General features: G+C 37.4%; 1 protein-coding gene across 3 annotated transcripts; it reads right to left on the bottom strand.

The window, feature by feature from the left end:
• Positions 1-835: 835 nt before the first annotated feature.
• Positions 836-24252, bottom strand: LOC134800537 (zinc finger protein 37-like). Of its 3 annotated transcripts, none has more exons than XM_063773020.1 (10): positions 23902-24252; positions 23315-23437; positions 21429-22472; positions 20810-21000; positions 20165-20272; positions 18625-18748; positions 17873-17979; positions 16854-16965; positions 2352-2453; positions 836-1133 (listed from the first exon to the last, which is right to left on the bottom strand). In XM_063773020.1, the coding sequence occupies exons 1-10, from the start codon at positions 24031-24033 to the stop codon at positions 888-890; spliced, it is 2289 nt and encodes a 762-aa protein (XP_063629090.1). In that variant the 5' UTR covers positions 24034-24252; the 3' UTR covers positions 836-887. The 3 variants fall into 3 exon arrangements, with proteins under 3 accessions (XP_063629090.1, XP_063629092.1, XP_063629091.1); XM_063773022.1 differs by lacking the exons at positions 836-1133; positions 2352-2453 and adding exons at positions 3349-3968; positions 4697-4798; XM_063773021.1 differs by lacking the exons at positions 836-1133; positions 2352-2453 and adding exons at positions 4946-6285; positions 12365-12466.
• Between the last annotated feature and the right edge of the window lie 609 nt (positions 24253-24861).

Raw genomic sequence — 24861 nt, 5'->3', positions numbered from 1 at the left:
CAATTTTGACGATAGGTGCGACCTACTAGGTCGATGTATTAAATGCATTTACCTTGCGGGAAAAACATATAATTTTAGCTTTATTTAAATCTCAAATAAAAAATCATTATACGTCACAATTCGATACCTCAGTCTATGTGCCATCCAATCGTAATCGCTTGCTGTGACAATCGATTTGCGTTAGTTACATCTCTATATACGTCAGTCATAATGTGTCAAATACCGTAAATAAAGTTGTTTACACTATAGGTACCAAATACTAAGTACAAATACTGGAAAGTGAATTGATTGATTTGCGAACCTTACCTATCATTCTGACATGCCACGAAAATGCCCGCTGGAGTCCGACGTATGCTTGTCAGTGTCAGAGCGTCCTTATTGGAAGCGACAATGTGGTTGGTACCGATGTTGAAAACTACATTTTGCAAACATGTATAAGTATACAATAATCTGGTACGAAGTACAGTCGGCAATAACTGTTTTTAAAAATTAATTTATCGGCAGTAACTTATTTTTCACATCACCAATTCGGAGGGCTTTTTCTCTCTACTAGGAGGGATCAAAGTGGCACTTTTCTGTTCTAGTTTTTTGGCACATTATTTTTTTATCTTAAATAATATTTTAAAACAGTATAACCACCTAATAGGTGATGTGAAAAGCAGTATGTGTCACATGGAAGGAAAATTATTTCCATATTGGGCAGTAGTTAATTAGCTAGGCAGTAAACAATTGTGTATATTATAGGTACTAACATTAGCCTTAAGATAAAAACTGTCACTAACACTATTGATCCAAGTTGGTCGCGAATAAATGAATTTATTTATTATTATAACTCACTTGAATCCCTCACTACGCTCAGGATTCTATTATAGAATCCTTCGCTTCGTTTAGGAATCAAAGTACGACCTCGCCGTAAACACGTCACTTTGCTCCCTTGTGACACAATCTACTATTTCCGTCCCAGTTATTTCAGTGATCGTCCCGTCCGATTTCACCCTGGCGTCAATGTTGTGCTGTTTCATCAAGTGTATACGAAGGCAGTGCGGCTGCGAGAAAGCCGTTTCGCAGTGCGGACATTGGTACGGTCGCTCGCCCGTGTGTGTGTATGTATGGTAACGTAGAATTCTGTTGCTCTGAAAAGGAAAACTAAAACTTAGTATGTTACATATATTATATGTGCCATTCTCAGTCAAAAGGGTACTTATTGTAGGTAGTCAATAAGGCGCTATTTCCATATACATAGCTTGAATTTGAAATCAACCTTATCGACAGCCGATAATGTGGTACCTTTTGGTTCAAAACGTCACATATCAATATCATGGACGAATGAAACTAGGTGTCTATACAAAATCGAGTTCTTCCAACATTCAGCGCCATCTATTAAATGGAAGTTGAATTATTTTGACCAGATGATGATTTATACGAAACGCATCAACATTTAATTTCAGCAACGATGTTGCAATGCCGGTCGTAACATGCGAGTTCTGAACACATCATTGAGAGCTTACGGTATAGTGCAGGTATAGATAATCATAATCATTTATTGGAAGCATGGCATTACAAGATGTTTTATTGTTTTAATGTTTATTTGGGCACAAACGGTACATGTTTCTTATAACTAATGTCTATACAAACTTCATAAACCAATACAGTTGCCACCACTTATTAGCTCATTAAAGAAAAACAAAATACGGGATAGCTAAAATTAGGACAAGGGCTTAATTAATGAAGATATAACTATTTTTATGCAATTAAAGTGTAAAGTTACAGTGTCTTTAATTCGATTGTTCGTTTAAAACCAGAAGTACTTGATGTTTGAATTTAGTCAAGGAGTCATTAAATATATCATTTTTTGAGAAAAAATCATTGTGGAATCTACAAGCTCTTATCAGAAAGGAGTTTGATTTGTATTTCTTTTTAGTGAAGGGAATATGGAATAATTTATTGCTACGTCGTGTGTTCAAGCGGGGGGTTTTAAAGCTAAGTCTACTTAACAAATAAGGGGAGTCAATTAAATTTCTTAATACTTTATACAAAAATATGTTCTTTTATTTTTGTCATTACAGACGTGGACCCTACTAGGGCGTGGCAACATTGTACAACCATAATTAATCTATAACTAAGTTGCACACAAACATAAGATAAAGCAGTGTAGGTACTGTAGGTATGTAACTGAACAAAATTAGGCATTAAAAAAAAACGAGTGGGTTTATGAAACGAACGAAGTGAGTTTTATAATAGGATCACACGAGTGTTTTAATGCCCAATTTTGTTACAGCACATTAAGTATCAGTCACATATACGTACTACTAATATTTAATGGTGTGTTGTGTTTTTTCTCTAACACTTACCAAAAACAAGCGTCCGCATATGTTGCACTTCTTGGTCTTCGGCAGTTTTACATTGTTGTGCATGTCCAAATGATATTTCAGCCCCTGCGCCTTTGACAAATACTGAAATAGTAAGAAACTAAATGTTTTGATATTCCAGGAACAGCAACGCATTTTTTTTTCAAAGCTATTATTTCCGAAAATATTTACTTTATCAAGAACTCTTAAAGTATTATTTAATTTATTTAACAAAACTTGGGGCCGTGCAGTCGTAACGCTTAAGCCCGATTTAGACGATGCGAGTTTCATACCATTGCGGGTTTTGATTGGTCGGTTGAATTGGACGTAATCCACAGTCCGCAATGTAACTCGCATGCGAGTTCGCGCGCCGTCTAAATCAGCCCTTAGAATCATTTTCAGGACCTAAAAAAAGACCGTTCGAGACTAAGGGTGACCTTAGGGCTGGCTCATTCCTAGGTCAAAGAACAGGCATAGATATTCAGCGTGGGAATGTAGTTACTGGCGAATTACCCTAGTACTGGCGAAATAGCGGGTAAGAAATAAAAATGTGTAAAAAATATTTTTTTTTGTCCGTCCCAGTTAGTTTAGTGATCGTCCCGTCCCCTTTCATCCTCGCGTCGACATTGTACTGTTTCAGCAAATGCGTGCGGAGACAGTGCGACTGCGACTGTTTGTTATGTTACGATTACGCTCTTTTAATTTAGGTACTACACTCTGGAAATACTAAGTAAACAACAAGATTGAAAATATGCATTTATTTTCACACTGACTTCACTTGTAACAATGTAATAAAACCATACAAATCAATAATCTTATCTACTATAAGATACGCCCAGCACTAGCGTCTACCGAGCGTCCGTCTAGTCAACTGCTTGTCGTTGGTGCAAATGCGACCCTATTTTTCCATATCGCCGACTAGACGTAACTCAAAACACGCTATTGTAGCCGTATCGCTTTGAAAATTGTAAGTTTTGTACAATACAATACAATAATCTGGTACGAAGTACAGTTGGCAATCACTGTTATTAAAAACTAATTTATCGGCAGTAACTTATTTTTCACGTCACCAATTCGAAAAAGGGCTTTTTCTCGCTACTAGAAGGGATCTAAGTGGCACTTTTCTTCCCTGCTAGGAGGGTTCAAAGTGGCACTTTTCTTCCCTGCTAGGACGGATCAAAGTAACACTTTTCAGTTCTAATTTTTTGCACATAATTTTTTTTATCTTAAATAATATTTTAAAACATTATAACTACCTAATAGGTGATGTGAAAAGCGGTATGTGTCACATAGAAGCAAAATTATTACCATATTGGGCGTAACACACTTGAATCCTTCACTACGCTCAGGATTCTATTATAGAATCTTTCCCTTCGTTTAGGAATCAAAGCCCGACCTCGCCGTAAGCACGTCACTTTGCTCCCTTGTGACACAATCTATTTTCGTCCCAGTTATGTCAGTGATCGTCCCGTCCGATTTCACCCTGGCGTCAATGTTGTGCTGTTTCATCAAGTGCGTACGAAGGCAGTGCGGCTGCGAGAAAGCCGTTTCGCAGTGCGGACATTGGTACGGTCGCTCGCCCGTGTGTGTGTATGTATGGTAACGTAGAATTCTGTTGCTCTGAAAAGGAAAACTTTAACTTAGAATGTTTCAGTGTTGTTGTGACCTTAGGGCTGGCTCATTATATGTGCCATTCTCAATCAAAACTTCTTGCCGGTTGTCAATAAGGCGCTATTTCCATATAGCTTGAATTTGAAATCAATCTTATTGACAGCCGACAATGTGGTACCTTTTGATTGAAAACGTCGCATATCATGGACGAATGAAACTAGGTGTCTATACAAAATCGAGTTTTTCCAACATTCAGCGCCATCTATTTAATGGAAGTTGAATTATTTTGACCACATGACGTTTTATACGAAATGCATCAACACTTTCAGCAACGATGCTGCAATGCCGGTCGTAACAATACGACTTCTCAACACATCATAGAGAGCTTACAGTGTAGGTATAGATAATCATTGCAAGCATGGCATTACAAGATGTTTTGTTTATTTTAGTTAGAACAGACGTGGACCCTACTAGGACATGGCAAACAACATTTTACAACCATAATTAATCTAAAACTAAGTTGCACACAAGCATAAGATGCTGATCAAAATTAGGCATTAAAATTTAAAAAAAAAATACGACTGGGTTTATGAAACGAACGAAGTGAGTCTCATTATAGGATCATACGAGTGTTTTATAATGCCTAATTTTGTTACAGCACATTATGTAGCAGTCACATATACGTACTCGTACTACTAATATTTAATGGTGTGTTGTGTTTTTTCTCTAACACTTACCACAAACAAGCGTCCGCATATGTTGCACTTCTTGGTCTTCGGTTGTTTTACATTGTTGTGCATGTCCAAATGCTCTTTCAGCGCCTGCGCCTTTGACAAATACTGAAATAGTAAGAAACTAAATGTTTTGATATTCCAGGAACTAAAACGCAGTTTTTTTCTTTCAAAGCTATTATTCCGAAAATATATACTTTATTAAATAACTCTTAAAGTATTATTATTTAACAAAACCTTAGGCCGTGCAGTCGTAACGCTCAGAATCATTTTCAGGGCCTAATAAAAAGACCGTTCGAGACTACGGGTGACCTTAGGGCTGGCTCATTCCTAGGTCAAATAGGCATAGATATTCAGCGTGGGAATGTAGTTACTGGCGAATTACCCTAGTACTGTCGAAACAGCGAGTAAGAAATAAAAATGTAAAAAAAAATTTTTTTGTCCGTCTCAGTTAGTTCAGTGATCGTCCCGTCCCCTTTCACCCTCGCGTCGACGTTGTACTGTTTCAGCAAACGCGTGCGTAGACAGTGCGACTGCGAGAAAACTGTTTGTTATGTTACGATTACGGTCTTGATTTAATTTAGGTACTACACTCTGGTATAGTAAGTAAACAACAAGATTGAAAATATGCATTTATTTTTACACTTCACTTGTAACAATATAATAAATCCATGCAAATCAATCTTATCCTACTATATAAGATACGTCCCGCACTAGCGTCTACCGAGCGTCCGTCTAGTCCACTGCTTGACGTTGGTGCAAATGCAAAGCTATTTTTCCATAGCGCAGATAATAGATAATAGACGTAACTCAAAACACGCTATTATAGCCGTATCGCTTTGAAAATTGTGAGTTAATAATCAAAGGTACCATTTTGTCGCTTACAATAAGGATGACATCTTTATACATATAACCTGTCCGAGCGTCCTTATTGGAAGGACTGTGTGGTACCGATGTTGAAAACTACATTTTGCAAACATGTATAGGTATACAATACAATAATCTGGTACGAAGTACAGTCGGCAATAACTGTATTTAAAAACTAATTTATCGGCAGTAACATATTTTTCACATCACCAATTCGAAAAAGGCCTTTTTCGTTCTACTTGGAGGGATCAAAGTGGCACTTTTCTTCCCTGCTAGAAGGGATCAAAGTAACTCTTTTCTGTTCTAGTTTTTTACACATATTTTTTTTATCTTAAATAATATTTTTAAACATTATAACTACCTAATAGGTGATGTGAAAAGCAGTATGTGTCACATGGAAGCAAAATTTTTTCCATATTGGGAATAACACCCTTGAATCCCTCACTACGTTCAGAATTCTATTATAGAATCCTTCGCTTCGTTTAGGAATTAAAGTACGACCTCGCCGTAAACACGTCACTTTGCTCCCTTGTGACACAATCTACTATTTCCGTCCCAGTTATTTCAGTGATCGTCCCGTCCGATTTCACCCTGGCGTCAATGTTGTGCTGTTTCATCAAGTGTATACGAAGGCAGTGCGGCTGCGAGAAAGCCGTTTCGCAGTGCGGACATTGGTACGGTCGCTCGCCCGTGTGTGTGTACATATGGTAGCGTAGATGTATGTTGTTCTGAAAAGGAAAACTTTAACTTAGAATGTTGTTACATATGTGTCATTCGCAATCAAAAGGGTACGTTGTGACGTTTTCAACCAAAAGGTACCGACCGTTTTCAACTGACAATAATAATGTCATGGACGTATGAAACTAGGTGTCTATTGGGTGTATATGTCGGCGGCCGATCGTAAGATCAGGCATATCATGATATTCCTAGGCATATCGTGAAACGTGAAAATCTTTAACTCCTTCCCTGATTCGACGGAGCCCCGCTACGCGGGGCTCCTATTTCTGGGCAGTTTGCCCTTCGGGAATCTGAAGCAACCTAACGAACCTATCCTACCTATCTATTGAGTTAATGTGACTATCGTCAAAACATTATACAGGAACATTACGATCTGCCTGATCGTACGATCGGCCTACGACATCTATACAAAATCGAGTTCCTCCAACATTCAGCGCCATCTATTGGACGAAAGTTGAATTATTTTTACCAGATGACGTTTTCTTGTATTTATTTATTGATAATGGGAAACAAACAGCGAAAAATAACACATATAGATTATTACAATTAAATATTACATAAGCCAAAACAGTTTCCACTAATTAATTAGCTCATTATGGTTGCTCAGACAAGACTTGTCTATACAATTCAATTCAATTTCATTCAAGAAATTAAAATACAAATGTGACATCCATAATTTAATTTTACAATAGTAAACTATCAAAATCAGTATGGTATTAGTTTTGCTCTATTAGCTGTAGGGTAATATATTATTTGTTCATTCGCTCTTAATTGCAGAAACAAATTTTTGTACTGACGGAATGAAAAACAAGTCAACATGAGAATATTTATCATTGTATTTTTTACTGGCTCTTACGATAAATCTGTTCCTAGCGTAAGTGGTTCGATGGGAAGGGACAGCGAATAATTTAGAGGAGCGCGTGCGGTGGTCCGCGCAGCGCAGAGAGACGCGGGAGAGCACGGAGTCCACCAACGCATTTAGGATTTTATATAATAGAATTAGATCTCTAAATTCGCGTCTGATTTGAAGGGATAAAATATTTTTAGAATTAAATTCTTTGAATTTATACTTCATCCGCTTGACAAATTTTCTTTGAATTCCTTCTATTGCATTAATATGAACTAAAAAATGAGGACTCCATACTGTGGAGGCATACTCTAAGTGAGATCTTACATAAGCATTATATAAAATAATAATTGTTTTAAGATCTTTGAAGTCTCTACTCTGCCTAAATATAAACGTTATATACGAAATGCATTAACACTTTCAGCAACGATGCTGCAATGCCGGTCATAGAGACCATAAGAGTTAGACCAAAAAAAGCCAGCAACGATTTTGATAGCATACGCAGTGCAAGTGTTATTTATACATTATAATTTCATAGAACTTTGACGTTTAACCCTTCGTATGTAATAACATATACATTGCGTGTGCTATCAAAATCGTTGCAGACTTGTCTTGGTCTAACTCTAGTATAGTGTAGGTATAGATAAAGCAGTGTACTTAGTAACTGAACATTAAAACCGGCCAAGTGCGAGTCGGACAACATTATTTGCGGTATTTGACGTCTGTCACTCACAATAGCAATACTACGTAAAATGTCTTGCACATCGAAATCACAAAGGAAAACAACTGCACTGCGAACGTTTACGTTCTACGTCTTATTTATAATTTTAGGGTTGGCCGGACACCACCGTTATGAATCGGTAGTCGTCTAAGTAAATCGATATGAATATTTCATTTTAGGTCGCAATTGAGGTGCCAAAGAGAATATAATCACTACGTTTTAAGAGACGGAACTTACATATTAGCGATTTGGTTAGTCTGTGTGTATGTTTGGTGTTCCAATCATTACCAACATGTATGACAAAGAACTGTCAAAGAACAATAGTACCAACATACAGACTTAAATAGTGTAGTATGCCACACGCTTCCGTATTTTATCGATATCGATAAATTGGGGAGGGTTGAAACCCCCTGTCAACAAATTTCGTACTAGAAATCAGGTTAGAATCGAGTCCACATTTAAGTCGTATGTTATATATAGTATGGATTTTTAGTGGACTAATACATGGTTATAATACATGGACTTAAATGTGTTCACGATTTTTATTTGTTAAAATAAAAATATGTAAAATGATTTTTTTTTTAATAATTTAATATAATTAATTTAAAATACATCCCGACGGTCCGACGGTCCACAGGTAACAGAGGAAAATGTGTGTTCACCTGATTAAATGTTTTTTTTTCTATATATAATATTCTTGAATAATAAAATTAAGTTTTCCTTTACAACTTGTTTGCGCCACTGCCTGCATCTGAAAACATTTAATAATTAAAACAGAGACACATACTCTTTCTTATATTTTAGGTTAAAATCTTAAATAATAGAGAATATCACGCAAAACTCTGCGTAGGTAGCGCTACTACCACTATCTGTCACAATCTGGGGGTTTACCGCAAAACAAGAAAACCGAAATTTCGTTATCCTCTCTATCACTCTAGCATATTCGAGCGATAAAAGGCAGATAACTAAATTTTGATTTTCGCGTTTACCAGTTCTTAGGACCTTGTTAACAAACCACCTTGATGCATCAATGTCATAATAAGTTATTGTCTGTGAAAACTTGTCATAAAACAGTTTAAGGCAGAGTATGTATAAGTTAGTCTATGAATTTACTGGAGTCGGTAGTACTGCACTCTGGTGGCAGAACATTGCAGTAATATCCCCTATTACTAGATTCCAAAAATATATAATATATAGCCCCCTCCACACTCGTGCGCGAATCGCGGCGCGAAGCCGCGAACGCGAGTGTGGCGTCGATTTTCGCAGACAGCGAAATCGACTCCACATTCGAGTTCGCGGCTTCGCCCGCGATTCACGCGCATAGTCTGGAGGGGGCTTAATGTCCATTCCATTAATGCACAGATGATAAATAATTTTCCACTAAAAAATATTCCGAGAAATAATTATAGTCATGTTGTATACCAGGAAATTCACTCATTTTATTTTATTTACATTGATAAAAAATTAGGCTTCAGTCAATATCGATACGAACTATCGATACTTCACAATGAAAGTGGATATGAAATATCTAATTTTCGATGTGTTTATAGCCTGCTACACCAAAATAAGGCTAAAAGTATCTAAAGCAATACTTACCGGTCTTCATCTAATGGAAATTTCGACATAAACTTCCTTTTTTGCGATTTTCGCGAGCGTATCAATTGCCACATATTTCGCACTGAAACAACTTAGTTTTCGGTGGCATTTAAACAAAATCTATTGACTCACTGTATGTTCTTATCACGTTTAACTGTTTTGGAAAATAACGAAGGCTTTTAAAAAAGAAATTTCAAGAAATACGTAAGTAAAACCTACGAACCGCCATGACAAGCAACAAAGCAATGTGGCTGACAGTTGACTTGACAGATAAATGGCACTGACGTTTTATTTTGTTTTTTTGGCTATGGCTAGGTCACTGAAGTCCATACAAAACCTTTTTTTCTTCCTAGTTGCGTCAGCCTGATAGGTGCGACCTACTCGGTCGATGTATTAAATGCATTTCCCTTGCGGGAAAAACATATAATTTTAGCTTTATTTAAGTCTCAAATAAAAATTCATTATACGTCACAATTCGATACCTCAGTCTACGTGCCATCCAATCGTAATCGCTTGCGGTGACAATCGATTTGCGTTAGTTACATCTCTATATACGTCAGTCATAATGTGTCAAATACCGCAAATAATGTTGTTTATACTATATTAGGTACGCAAAAAACGGCAAAAAAAATCAGATTTGTTGTGTGGGAGCTGGGAGCCCCACTTTATCTTATTTTATTTTTAACCGACTTCCAAATCTAAAAGAAGGAGGTTATCAATTCGGTTGTATGTTTTTTTTTTATGTTTGTTACTCCATATCTCCGTCATTACTGGACCGATTTTGAAAATTCTTTCTTTGATTGTATGTATATGCATACAGATTGGTCCCGTTTTTGTCAAAACCCAGTTCTGATGATGGGACCCATGAGGAATCGAGGAAACTCCTCAAATCTTAAAGGCACACATACAGTGATTTTTGTATTTTTATCAACAAATCAAGCATATACATTCAAAAACGTGACATTTGATGAAGTGGAACTGCTGATGATGATCAGAACGGAACTCTTCAACGACGCATAGTTCACGTTTGGCGATTTGTCCTCTTCGTTATGTTTGTTAAGCAAGTTAAGTTTTTAAGCCACATTTATGTCAAGCTCGAGTTCTGATGATGGGATCCATGAGGAATCGAGGGAACTCCTCAAATCTTAAAGGCATGCGTATGGAGATTTTTGTATTTTATCATAGAATCAAGCATTTTCATTAAAAACTGTCGCATTTGATGAAGTGGAACTGCTGATGATGATCAGAACAGAACTCTTCAACAACGCATAGTTCACGTTTGGCGATTTGTCCTCTTCGTTATGTTTGTTAAGCAAGTTTAGTTTTTAAGCCACATTTCTGTCAAGCTTGAGTTCTGATGATGGTATCCATAAGGAATCGAGGGAACTCCTCAAATCTTAAAGGCATACATATAGTGATTGTTGTATTTTTATCAACAAATCAAGCATATACATTCAAAAAAGTGACATTTGAAGAAGTGGAACTGCTGATGATGACCAGAACGAAACTCTTTAACGACGCATAGCTCGCGTTTGGCGATTTTTCCTCTTCGTTATGTTTGTTAAGCAAGTTAGGTTTTTAAGCCATATTTATGTCAAGCTCAAGTTCTGAACATGGGATCCATGAGGAATCGAGGGAACTCCTCAAATCTTAAAGGCATACATACAGTGTGGATGGTGGATTGTCTGTATTTTTATCATAAAATCAAGCATTTACATTAAAAACTGTCGCATTTGATGAAGTGGAACTGCTGATGTTGATCAGAACAGAACTCTTCAGCGACGCATAGCACACGTTTGGTGATTTAGAATTTCGATTTTGACTTGGACTGGGACCCGGACTCGGACCCAGACCCGGACTCGTATCCGGATCTGATTCGGACCCGGACCTGGACTCGGACCCGGACTCACACTTGGACCCGGACTCGGACTCAGACCCGGACCTTGACCCGGAAAACCACTATGACACCTAAACTAAATAAACCACTATGATTACCTACCATAAAATGTACAAATGTATAAAGTATGATGATGCCAAACCCCTCCCGCTCAAACCCCCGTACACCGCACCGCATGCGCCGTTAAGTGGGTTAGGTTAGGTTTGAACTGCGATCCTCACAGAACCGAACAAAAGTGGGTTAGGTTAGGTTAGAACTGCGAGCCTTACAGAAACGAAATGCTAGGTACTAGAAAAGCGAGTTTGATCAGGTTCGAACAACCACCATGCACCATCTACCATAATCTTTCACCGCGGGCCCCATAGAAGTCGGTTTTTTTTCTTAAAAATTATGTTTTTAGTATTTATTGTTGTAGCGGCAACAGAAATACCTCATCTGTCACGGTTCATGACATATAGCCTGGTGACAGACAGACGAACAGCGGAGTCTTAATAATAGGGTCCCGTTTTTACCCTTTGGGTACGGAACCCTAAAAAATACGAGTGTGGGTTCGTATTCGTAATAGGATCAAACGAGTGTTTTAATGCCTAATTTTGTTACAGCACATCACGTAGCAGTCACATATACTAATATTTGTGGCGTTCCACGGCAAAAGGTACCTTATGACGGTTGGTGCTTACGCTCTTATTAACGACGCTCCAATAATAATGCGATGCTACGCGACGCGCCAACCGCCATATGGTACCTTTATCCGTGGAATGTCACATTAAATTTGATGGTGTGTAATGTTTTATCTCTAACGCTGTACGTACGCTCTACGTAAGCAAACAACTCGCGAACGCGACGCGGCGCGGCGCGGCGGGCCCAAGGCGTTCGCGTTCGCAATGAGATCGCCCACGTAGGACACTTCTATAAGTAGGTATCAAAAGATTGGTCCACCCCGCGCCGCATCGCTTCGCTTCGCGTTCGCATGTTGTTCGCCTACGTAGTACGCTGCGTAACACTTACCAAAAACAAGCGTCCGCATATGTTGCACTTCTTGGTCTTCGGTAGTTTTACATTGTTATGCATGTTCAAATGCCTTTTCAGCACACCCGCCTTCGACAAATACTGAAATAGTAATAAACTAAATGTTTTGATATCCCAGGAAGTAAAACGCATTTTTTTTTTCACAGCGATTATTTTCGAAAATGTTCACTTTATCAAATAACTATTAAAATTAATATTTAAATAATGTTTTTGGCACAAGCTTTTATGGCTTACCTACTGTATTTTCCATTCCACAGTCAACTAATACTCATCAAGACAAATCTAACAAACCCATATAAAATTAGTTTCCCTTGGCCACCTCCAAACTCAGCCTTCCATCATCGGATCAGCTCCTTGTCATCATAATATTGCGTTGTCATCCGATTTACATGTGTATTCAAAATTGCAAAAATACCATTTTATGCCAAAAATGCTTTCCATCATTTTGGAAAATAGTTGATACTCTTCAAACTGCTGAATCGATTTCTATCAAACATAGCTAAAGAACCACCGCAAGGAAACTCGCTTTCACATAAAAAAAACGCCATCGAAATCGGTCCATCCGTTAGAGAGCTTCGATCCCACAGACACACACTGGCATCAAACATATACTTACCATCCCGCTTTTTGCGTCGTTGTTGGAGGTTTTTAATGAAGTTTTGAATTTTGAACTATTATACATATATTCGGGTGCCGAAGGTGGACGGTTATTAATTAATACACATCACTACACTTCCAAACACTTGAATATATTTTTCACCTCAGCAGCTCGAACAAGGGTACCTACTTTGCTTCTTAAAAACAGTGAGCAAAATGCGATTTTGCTCACTGAGTGAGACAAAATGACATTCAAGTGACCTTTGTAGTCAAATGTCATTTCAAGATTCGGGGCCTAATACAAGTACGAAATACTTGGGTTCTATTATCTCTGTCCCTTTCACACTGTTAGCAAAAAGAAACAGACAAAAAAAAGTTAAAACGACATTCAACGGTATATTGACGGTTTATAATAGACCCCCGCAAACTTCAGAGTTCAGACCGCATCGTTCCAAACCACGTACGAGTATGAATTCTTAATAATTAATTAATAAAAATAAAGTTAAGATTTCATAAAAACTGATAAAATACTATATTTTAGGTATTTTATTGTACAATTAAAATAATGAACTCCAAAAATACACAGATTATCAAGCAAAATTAATTATTCTACTTTTAAGACTTTCTACTATAGTTGACAAAAAGTACGTATCCGCAATTCGGACCGTAACTTACGAAGTTTTTTTTTACAAAAAATAGTTGCCAATTGAAGTGTCACTTGATGTTCGTTATTTCCATATTATTTTACTGAAATTTATTATTACGTTTTGTTTTTGTGTTCGATTGAGGTAATTAAACTTAATTGTTAGTATATCTTAAGAAAACATGAGTGCATCTCGGAGTAAATATCTATGGAGCGGCCATTAACAGGCGTTCCCCTCTGCAAAAAGATCGCGGCCGCCGGTCAAGGAGGTTATATAAAACTAGTTGCCACACGTCATACGCCATTCAGCAAACGTCAGTCTAAGCGGAATGATAGGAGCCGAAAATGCCGAATTGCAGCGTTTTCTCGTGCAAAATGAGATCGGAAACGTCTAGTCTACAAAAAGAACACGTTTCTTATCATATGTAAGTACTATTACATCTAAATATTATCAAATAGTGCATTAACTTTGCAAATAACTAAAAAACATTGTCAATCTGACAGTGATACCAGTGATATGATATTAGATCTAATTTAGGGTAATTCTAAAGAAGACTTTCTAAATATTAATTAGGTACGAGTAGAATTTCTAATATGAAATATTATGCGAAACTCTGCGTAGGGGGCGCGACTACCACAATCCATCACAATCTGGGGGTCCGCCGCGGAACAAGAAAATTTAAATTTCGTTATCTAACCTCTCTATCACTATTGCATATTTGAGCGATAAAGAGAAAAGAGAAAATTTACTAGCTAGCTTAGTGCTACACTCTGGCGGCAGAACATTGCAGTAATATGCCCTATTTGCGTTGCTTTTTGTTATATAATTTATGTAACACATTATTTTTATATAACACCTTAGTTTCATATCAACCTAATCTATTTAATCAAATAAATAGATCTATAAGAATAAAGAAAAGGGGGACGGGGGATCAAAAAGTAGTCGAAAACATCTCGCGTGATTTGTGCACAACCCCTAAATAACGTAAAATTACCGATAGACTCTTTTTTTTTAATTAATTTTTCCTTTAGTTTCTACATATAGCTGGTCAAGCAGATCTTGTCAGTAGAAAAAGGCGGCAAATTTGAAAAATGTAGGCGGGAAGGGATATCGTCCCATAGAAAATGTGAATTTCGCGCCTTTTTACTGACAAGATTTGCTTGACCAGCTATATATTTTTATTTAACATGTCAAATATTTTATAAATTTAAGGTATTTACGGCTGTCACTTTCCATAAATAGGCACTTTTAATTTATTACTCTGGTATCACCGTACCAATATTAGTGATGGGACACCATAAAAACCAATATCGGTAAAATCGATATAAACATAATGAATAATATACAGATGGTCATGATGCCTAGCGAACACCAGCCATATCGTACAAACCTCAAGGAGTGATATTCCTAGGCAGATGATGATCTGCCTAGTGACCACCAGCCATATCGTGCTAACTTCAAGGTGTGATATTCCTAAGCAGATCATGAAACGCCGGCATGTCATGATCTGACTAGTGACCACCAGCCATACCGTTCAAACCTCAACATTTAGGCATATCGAATAAGTAGGATGTCCTAATTTTAGCAAATGATAACCATTGAAATGGCTTGACAGCCTACTTATAGTACGTGTTTGGGTAGCGTATGATTTTAGTACCTACCTAGTACCTACGCATTCTGCTCCAAATGCCACAAAGAATGCAGCACTAGCCGGGGCAAAAAATGCAAAAGGCAGATTATTAAATGGCGGCGTTTCATGATATGCCTAGGAATATCTCGATATGCCCGATTTTACGATCTACCGCCGATATATATACTAATTATCCCCTACTCAATATCCCTTAAATGACATCCTATGGCCGCGTTCCATCTCTGTCATCAGATCTGCATGCTCGATAGTATATTGCATTGCTTTCAGAAGTAAACCAACATGTAAAATATTAACTAATGAACTGATAATAAAAAATCATTCTATATCAGCTTGCAAGATTCGCCCTAAACAAATTGACAAACTATTAGAAATAACATCTAAACAATACAAAAATTCAAAGTTAGTAAAATGCTGGTACAAAGACTTGATATTGTATTATTATTATAATTGATAAAATCAGAAATTAAAATTCATTGTCAATTTTATCGACAATATTATCGGCGCGTCCCTCGCACTATCTAGGTTTACTTAGAACTGACGTCATCTCGTTCACGGACAGGGTTGTCTGTGTTTGTTCTTGTACTTGTGTGAATATAGTTTTTGCTAGTGTTTGATAATTTTGTCGTGTGCGTGTGTAGCGACGCATGCTAAAAATGCATTAGTGTTAACATTATTTGTGTGCGTTACCTCGTCCCCCGCGCCAAAAACGACAGAATTTTTCAGATAGAAATTAGTGCGCGTCTCTACTCCATAGATATTTACTCCGAGGAGTGCATAGGTATTAAGTGACGAAGAAGGATTACATTTTTCAAGTTGTCTAATAGGTATGTTCTCACTGCTCAGATGAAAAATTTTGTGTACTACACGAGATCAAAGTTATTTACATCTCGTGCGCTTTTGAGTCCCTTACTACGCTCAAGATTCTAAATTAGATAAATTAGATCTATTATAGGATCTTTCGCTTGCACGAGACTCAAAATAAGCACTCGAAGAAATATCAAACTTTGATCTCTTGTTGTACAAATAAGTGGTTAGGGCTGATTTAGACGGCACACGAACTGGCATGCGATTTTAGTTACATTGCGGACTGTTGGTTACGTCCAATTCAACCAACCAATAAAAAACCGCAATGTTATGAAACTCGCATGCGAGTTCTCGCATCGTCTAAATGAGCCCTTAATAGGTAAACCGATATGACGGAAGAGAGTGAGACAGAAAATTTCAAAATACGTCCCTGTCTGAAAGTCACACAAGTGCGTGCTGATCCGCACCGTGCGATGGGTTATTCCCACTAGTTACCACCAAGTTGTTACCAGTGATAACTACTGGATTTTATTTCCTACCTTCTACCACTGGTAGCTGGGAAAAAACCCAGTAGTTACCACCAAACCGAGTTGGTCAGTAGTTACCTCTGGTAAAAGGTAGGATTTTTTTCCCCAGTAGTTACCACCAACAGTTTGTTAGAGTTCAATTCTAATGTACAATAGAACGCCCTTCTTGACGATGCGTGCGATGCGGCCCTCTGGACTTCTACCTTTAAAAGTACATCGGTGTGGGAGGCTGTTTGTGGTCTTACCTTGCCGCAGATGTGACAGCGGTAGTCAGTCTTGCCTTCATGGAAGAGCCGTACATGGTTTTGGAACGTAGTTTTGTTGGACATCACTTTCCCGCAATGTTCGCACGGATACCTGCGACAACAAAAAAAAAACGGTCAAGTGCATTGAACTATTATTACTACGTATAGAACCGAGAGAACCAGTATTTTGCGTCATAAGTCAACAAACTATGGAAGTGGAGCGTGAATCTCTCGACCTAAACGCGTAAGCGCCATGAATTTCACGGCCCTTACGACGTTATATTTATTTATTTTATTTAAAATTTAAGTCAGGCAACAAGGCCCATATTACAAATACCTTACAGACTAACATACATATATACTTTATAAACTTAAAAACTAAACACTATTTATGCGACAAAACGGCATATGGTCGCGTGGTACAGGTTGCGCCTGCGACAATTTCATTGTGTGGTATGGCTTCTCTATAGTAATAACTAGCGACCCGCCCCGGCTTCGCATGGGTTAACAAATTATACACAAACCTTCCTCGAGAATCACTCTATCGATAGGTGAAAACCGCATGAAAATCCGTTCAGTGGTTTTTGAGTTTATCGCGAACATACAAACACACAAACAGACAGACGCGGCGGGAGACTTAAGGTAAGGTAAAGGACATAAGGTGTAGTGATAACTCAATGATCAAGTGCGAGTTTACTTAACTCGCGCACCGTGGGTTCCGTATTAACTTGAAGTGGAAGGTCCAACTCAAACTCTTTTAAATAGGAACTCCACTTGACCTAGTAACTAGACTTTTAAATTGTACTACATACCATAGAATAAATAATAGTACTAGGTACAGAAGACTCGCACTCTCTAACGAAACGCGTCTGTTACGATCAGGACAGATATGGCCGCTAGGTGGCGACAGCGCCACGCGCGGCTTATGGCTAGCCACCAAAATTGGTGTGGAACGGATGTACTTTTAGCTACCTGTAGCAAAGCGACGAAGTCGCGGAGTGAGCCACGCCTGTACTTACTTAGGTTTAGGCAGGCCCGAATGATGCTCAACAAAGTGCTTGTTGAAGATGGCAATCCTCTTGAAAGTCATGTCACACTCGACGCAGTACCGCTGCTCTACTGGCTCCTGAAACCATAGACAATTTTGTCTCTTTTTAACAAATACGTCAAAATGACAGATAGAGACAAACGATTATCATTTATATCTCTCGCACTACGTTTCTTCCTCCCTTATCAAGCTAAATAAACTTTAGTGAAGTAGGAATAGAGTACATTTAATTTATTAACTTGTGAAAAAAAAATGTCTGCGCAATAAGAGCGACAAAGACGTCATTCTTGCTCATATTCCGCGTCGATAGACGTGGGGTGACCCTAATGGGTGTCATTCTGAATCCCTAACAACGTTTGTCCTAAAGTCACTTGCCCTAACTGGTTTGTCCTAATGGGCGCATGCCCTAACGATAAATTGTCATAACGATTATTTTCCATAATGTAAGGTTCTGAAAAATGGTTAGGTTTTAGAACTTGCTGCCACAAAAGTGGGTTAGGTTAGGGTTAGAACTGCGACCCTCGCAAAAAAGAAAATATGCTTAATAACATTAGGATAAGTAATCAATAATTAGGGAAACCATAATTAGGGTTTTTAGTGTTAGGACAACTGATCATTATAACAAACAATATTAGGGAATGCAAATATAGGGGAAAAGAGTTTAGGGATTCAGATATACCTAGATCCGACCCTAATCATTCCTTTTCAAGACAATTTACTTGCCTCATACTTCTCGTGTACGTATAATATGTGGTTCTTCAAAGCATCGCGCGAGGACAATGTCTTTAAGCACTTCTTGCATTGAGTATTTTGGATGACGTATTTTAGTCGTTTAGCGTGGGATTTTCTAAAAAAAAGGTATATATTAGTGTTAGGGCCACTTGCACCATTCCACTAACCCGGGTTTAACCAGTTAAACCTGGCGTTACCATGGTTACCAGTACAATTTGACACTAGGTTATCAGTTTAACCGGTTAATCCCGGGTTAGTGGACTGGTGCAAGTGGGCCTTAAAGGTATTAGTTAACACGAGCGGTTTTACTTAACAATAGAAGGATTACCAGTTCGGGGCCAGCTACAAATCGAAAGACTATGCAGTCAGCAGCAGAAGTTGCTAAGCGGGTGTCAAAATAATCTTGACGCGACTTTATTTTTAAACTTGATTGTTGGCGTTATTCATAACCGGGGTCCATATTGGGTTGCATACAAGTTTAGGTCATATCTTTGATGCGCATAACAACTTGTGTCATAATCATCATTGCGCATACAAATGAAAAGTCATATTATATTGTGTCATACATTTTTAGCCATAATATTTGATGACATACTCAGCAGTTGTCATACATTTTTTGTGCATATAGGTTTTGATTATAATGAATCAAATGTCATACCAGCTAAAAGCATATTTATCGATATTTATAAGGTTTTTACGTATAACGTTTTGTAGCATAATAATTTTCAACCATAATGGCTTACATAAATAATTTAAGAAACTAATTTTAGCCTAGCTCAACAACTCCTCGAAAAAAACCTTTTCCCTAATCTCCGTCCAAACACTTAATTCGACGGAGCCCCGCTCACGCGGGGCTCCTATTTCTGCGTAGTTTGCCCTTCGGGCATCTAAAGCAACCTAACGAACCTAACCTACCTATTATGATTAGTTTCTTTTATGACCACTAAATATATGACTTAATTTTTTATGACTATATTAATACTATGCACTGCAATACTTCGAACGAAAAACAATTATGGATATCAAGCAGATGACTTAAAATTTTATGCGAATTAAATTAATGAGTACAAAAATTATGACATAACTAATTTATGACAAAAACCCAGTTATGCTCAGGATAATTCTGACTAAAGATTTTTATGACTTACAATTTTATACATAAAGTGTTATGACAATTAAAAATATGACAAAAGTTGTTATGCGACCAGAGGGAGTCCCTCATAACCGTGATACTGGCCTGAATTAGCTATGAAAAATTGCATATAAATACTAAGGAAAATTCGACCCGTGCCGCCGTGACCCAAATGGCCGAGCTGTTTAGGCTAGGTATATGGGTATATAAGGTGCAGGGCGACTAGAGTGCCATAAATGTATGTTCAGATATCAAAAAAGATGAGTTGTGTGTGACTCTAGTTAATAATGTTAATGTAAAACATGGAAGATATTTCGATTAGTTGAAAGTACCCCACAGTCGAAATTGCCGCTCTGCACGTTATGCTGAATTAATGTATTTAAGGTGGAAATTACTTACTGCATATGCGCCTCCAAGTACTTTTTGCACCTCTTGTTTTTTTCACAGTAGTCACATATAGCCTGCTTATGAATTTCTTCCCAGTGCTGGTCAAAATCTTCCTTTTCCCTAGAAAAAATACCTAATTCAAAATAATTAAACCTCCTTGCTTTGGAGTCGGTTAATTTTTTTTTATATGAACAACATTGCAATGAAGACTGAAGAATATTCAAGATATTGTTTAAGAACCAAGAAACTTACGAACTCGAAAAAAATCACCCCCAATCGACCTAAAGATCTCACATATAGCTTGATTAATAAGGTTTTAAAATAAGGACGTTAAGCACAAATAATTTCGTATATTGACCCGTCATTTTCTATTTCTATCGCACGCGCATAACCATATTGTTATCCCACTCACACAGTGCGGTGCCCGTTCGCATCAGCGTGCGATACATATAGGAACAGAACAGGTGGTTCATTCTTCATGCTTAGCTGCTTAAGGCCACTTGCACCATCCCACTAACCCGGGGTTAACCGGTTAAACCGTTAACCCAGTGTCAAATTGTACTGGTAACCATGGTAATTCCAGGTTTAACCGGTTAACCCCGGATTAGTGGGATGGTGCAAGTGGCGCTTAGCGACCTTAGAACACCAAAGTCTTACCAAAAAGGCCTCTCACACCATTCACACCCATCTCCATTGCAGAAATACTGAGTCCTATGGTACTCATCCATGTGAGCGACTGTATGTTCCTTCCGCATCATTCTAGCACAAAGGTGGCAGCGCCATACAGACTTCTCAGGATAAACTAGTGGTGGGTTGTACCAATCTCCTTTTCTGTATTGGCCGGGATGCTAGAAAGTAATTTAGGGTACTTATTAATTTAATCAGTTGTTATTTTTCAGAGTTCCAAAGTAGATAGTCGGTCAAAACAGTTGAGCTGGAATATGTAAATACTTTAAGTGGGTAGAAACACTTGTACACCGCAAGCCAGGCGCAAATTACGTCGGTCATCGCATCTTGGGTGATAACTTTACGAGTGTTTAAGGGATGCGTAATGAACTCTCGTGGACGTCAGCTGCCAAACTATTGGGTTGCCGTTGCGAAACCCACCAACGGAGCGGCAGCTGACGTAATGAAGGTCGATGTGTTTTCGATATTGTAGTTAAGTATTTTGATGTCTTGAGTTTTATTTATGCCAATTCGCTGCGGACAGACGGATGGACTGGCGAAAGACTATTGAACCCTAGCTTATAAAAAGTACTTTTATATTGCTACTTACATTGCTTTTATGTAACCTCAACCCATGATGCATTAAGGCTCTCCTATGTCCAAACAGCACTCCACATATGTTACATTTTTTAGGTTTCTTATCTCTAACGATTGCATCATCCTTGTCTAAAGCGCACTTTATTTCTTGCTCATTCATTTCGATTTCTGTAAAATATGAGGATACTTCTGCAATATTTTTATAATGTGTAATGGTTTTCCTAAATTTACGTTGTTTCTCTGTTTTGCCATCATCTTCTGCACTTTTCTTTATGCCAGTTGCTTTAAATTCTTCACTATCATCTGTAGCGTAATCATCATCACCGTCTACATCAAAATCTGGATCTAACTCTGACTGCTTTTGTTTTTTTCTTTTTGGCTCGTCTTCATCAGGATCTGATTTACGGATATTTTTGTCATCAGTCACTTTTTTTTCATCACGTTTCTTTTGCGAGTTAATTGTTGCCTCTTTTGGTGCAACCTTCATAACACTCATGTGCTTTTTTAACTCCATTTCCAATTTTAGCATTGCAGGAGTTTTAATCAATGGAACTTCTATTTTCTTTGTGTCCACGTTTTTGTTTAGGGTTTTAGTGACTGTTTTTGTAATGGTTACATCATTTTGCTTTGGTTTTACTATTGGTAAACTATTCTTAGTATTCTTAGCAGCTTTGGGTAATTGTTTTAGAGTATCATCTTCGCTAACTGACATTTCGTCAGATGAACTATAATTTCTATCATCAGCTTCAAAATTCTCATCATCTTCACCATCATCACTGTCATTATTGGGATGTTCAGTATCAGCATCTTTATCAATTTTCACATTTTTTAAAAGATCATTTATAACATCTTTGAAACTTTTTACATTTTCTACATTGTTTGTTGTAACTGTAGCTTTATACTTTGTGGGTATGATAACTTTTATTTTTTCTTCTGTCTTAGTTGGTTTTTGTTCAACGAAAACTGATGGTTCTTCATATGGTTTGCCTTCTTCATGAACAGCATCATATTCAAATTTGTAATGGACCGTAAGTGAAGAAAGAGTAGGTTTTGTTGGCTGAAAGTTATTAAAATATTTTATTAGCTAAAAAAGACTGTCAGATATCATAAGAGTATTTTTGTATGGTTGTCTAGCAAAAATGGTTACAATCTGTCTTATGGTAAGATTATGCCCACTGACAATTCTAGAGGTGTGACATATATTATGCTAATGGGGAGACCGGAGACCACGGAGAATTCTTCCGGAATGATCAGGCAAGCTGTCTCTGAAACCGCAGAGGATACCAAGAACACTATGAGGAATTTTTCTGGAGAGACAGCAGAGAACTCTTCTGGAAAATCTAATGAGTCTTTCTCTGGAGTGACCTCAGAAGATAAGTTTTAAAAGCTGATTCCTCCGGATGTCAAAAGACAGTTTTCCAATAAAACTACCTAGGTAGCCCTAGCTAATAGCTTAATAATTATGCTAATTATTTTAAAATCCTGTATGTTTCTTTATACACAGGCTCTTTCCTCATACTTCAAGCAAACCTCAGCAGTCTGAGAGTACATTCTGTTTTACAGGGTAGTCCAACAGGTGAAAAAAAAAATTTTTTAGGAATAACTTTACAAAATGTTATCATAAATTACAACTACAGATGTAGTGCATAATTGTTTTCCATTGTATTATCTCGGAAACGTTCATGTGTCATGCTTCTTCAGTCAAAGTCAGTAATTTTACTGAGAATGACTGAAATAGCAAGACACTTTTGTATGTTACCGTGAAAAAACAATGGAAAATAATTATGGACTACATATGTATGATAATTAAACTGACACTTTTTCTCAACACCACAAAATTATCAACATATGCATGTTAAAAAAAATATCCAGTCATTTTTGCAGTGTAGAAGTACTTACTGAAAGTTGTAAAGATTCTTGCAGAATTTTGTGCGCATTTTGAACTTGGGCTTTAAACCTGCGCGTCCTGTTCAGCACAGCCATACACTCCCAACACAGAGCTATCTGCGGTATGGTTAATGCCTAGAAATAATTCCAAGTTTAAAAACCCCAAAGAATTATTACTAAAAACATTGTTGAACTATTTTTCATATAAGCGGTTATCGGAATTTTGGGTGCCCCTCGGGGTGAATAACTGGATACCTATTTAATATACTTAAATAGTTTCTTTCCAAGCAGTTTCAATGGTATTGCAGGCTTAAAGCATATCCATATTACAAACTCAACTTAATATACTGCAGTGTGGCACCCAAAATTGTTGGCCAAACTGTCATAAGTCAGGAAATCCTGGGGAGAGGGCTACGCCCCAGTCCAACCCCCATGGCGCCGAACCCCATGGTTATGGAGATATCCATGGTTAAAGTTTGTATGGAATTATTATGAAATAAGGGATTACAGCAAAATTTGTAGGGGGACGGGGTGAGGGGTGAGGGAGGCGCAATATTTTACTTAGCTTTAATTTTACTTACTGTCTAAGTTGTACTTACTTCCAGTTTTTGCTCTTCTGTCAATAGAGAAAAGTACAGGTCGCCAGAAGCCACAGAAGCAAGCTTCCTGTCTGAACTGAGACAGCCACGACATATTCCTGGATCTTCGTACTCTATTTTGACACTCATCATGGTAATGTGATTTTACTTTCTTTTGTAAACAATTAGTCGGGATCAACCTATTTATTTACAATCACGGCACAAGTGCGGGAGGAGAAAAAGTATTATAAAGATAACATTTTAAGACGTGCACTAATTTAGAAATCTTAAATGAATTGAGAGATAATTGAAAATATATCAAAAAAGATTATTATTTCGCCTGGACTAACCATGGACTTAACAACAACCAGCCACCAGCAGCCATCATCGATGTCAAATACGTTCAAAAATCACGTACGAGTACGCCACGTAATGTTTTTTTTTTTGTTTTTAATTATAATTCAAATAATAACTTGCTAATAACCATCATTTAAGAATATATATTTAGAATTTTTTTTTAAGGATTAAAACTACCTTTTTTCGTTGACAACCTTAATTTTAATTAATTTTACACGAGAAAATATGACTTATCCGAACGCTCTTACAATGACAGCGGCTCTGACAAAACAAATGACATTCGCTTGATTAGGCGAGCTTGTTTCAGATAATAATTTAAAGGATTTCGGCATTTAATTTAACTTTTCTTGATCATTATAAAACAAATCAAACCTATAGTGCTTGTGTATTCTAAGTTCATTGATAACTAATACATTATAACACACAAGCTCAGCGGAATCTACCAAAATGGCAATTCGCCCTGCGCATATGCAGGAAGTAAGCCAGAAAAAAAATCTTTTAATCAACTTTGTTAATGAACCCTTTAACATGCAAGACTGAAAAAGATCCTCAATTCAAGCCTCATCGTCATCATATAGGCAGTCCTAAAAATTCTGTAGGTACAAGAAAAAAATACAAAAAGAT

This window comes from Cydia splendana, chromosome 20 (genome assembly GCF_910591565.1).
Source record: "Cydia splendana chromosome 20, ilCydSple1.2, whole genome shotgun sequence".
NCBI classification, from domain to species: Eukaryota; Metazoa; Arthropoda; class Insecta; order Lepidoptera; family Tortricidae; genus Cydia; species Cydia splendana.
This window is presented reverse-complemented; position numbering and strand designations above follow the sequence as displayed.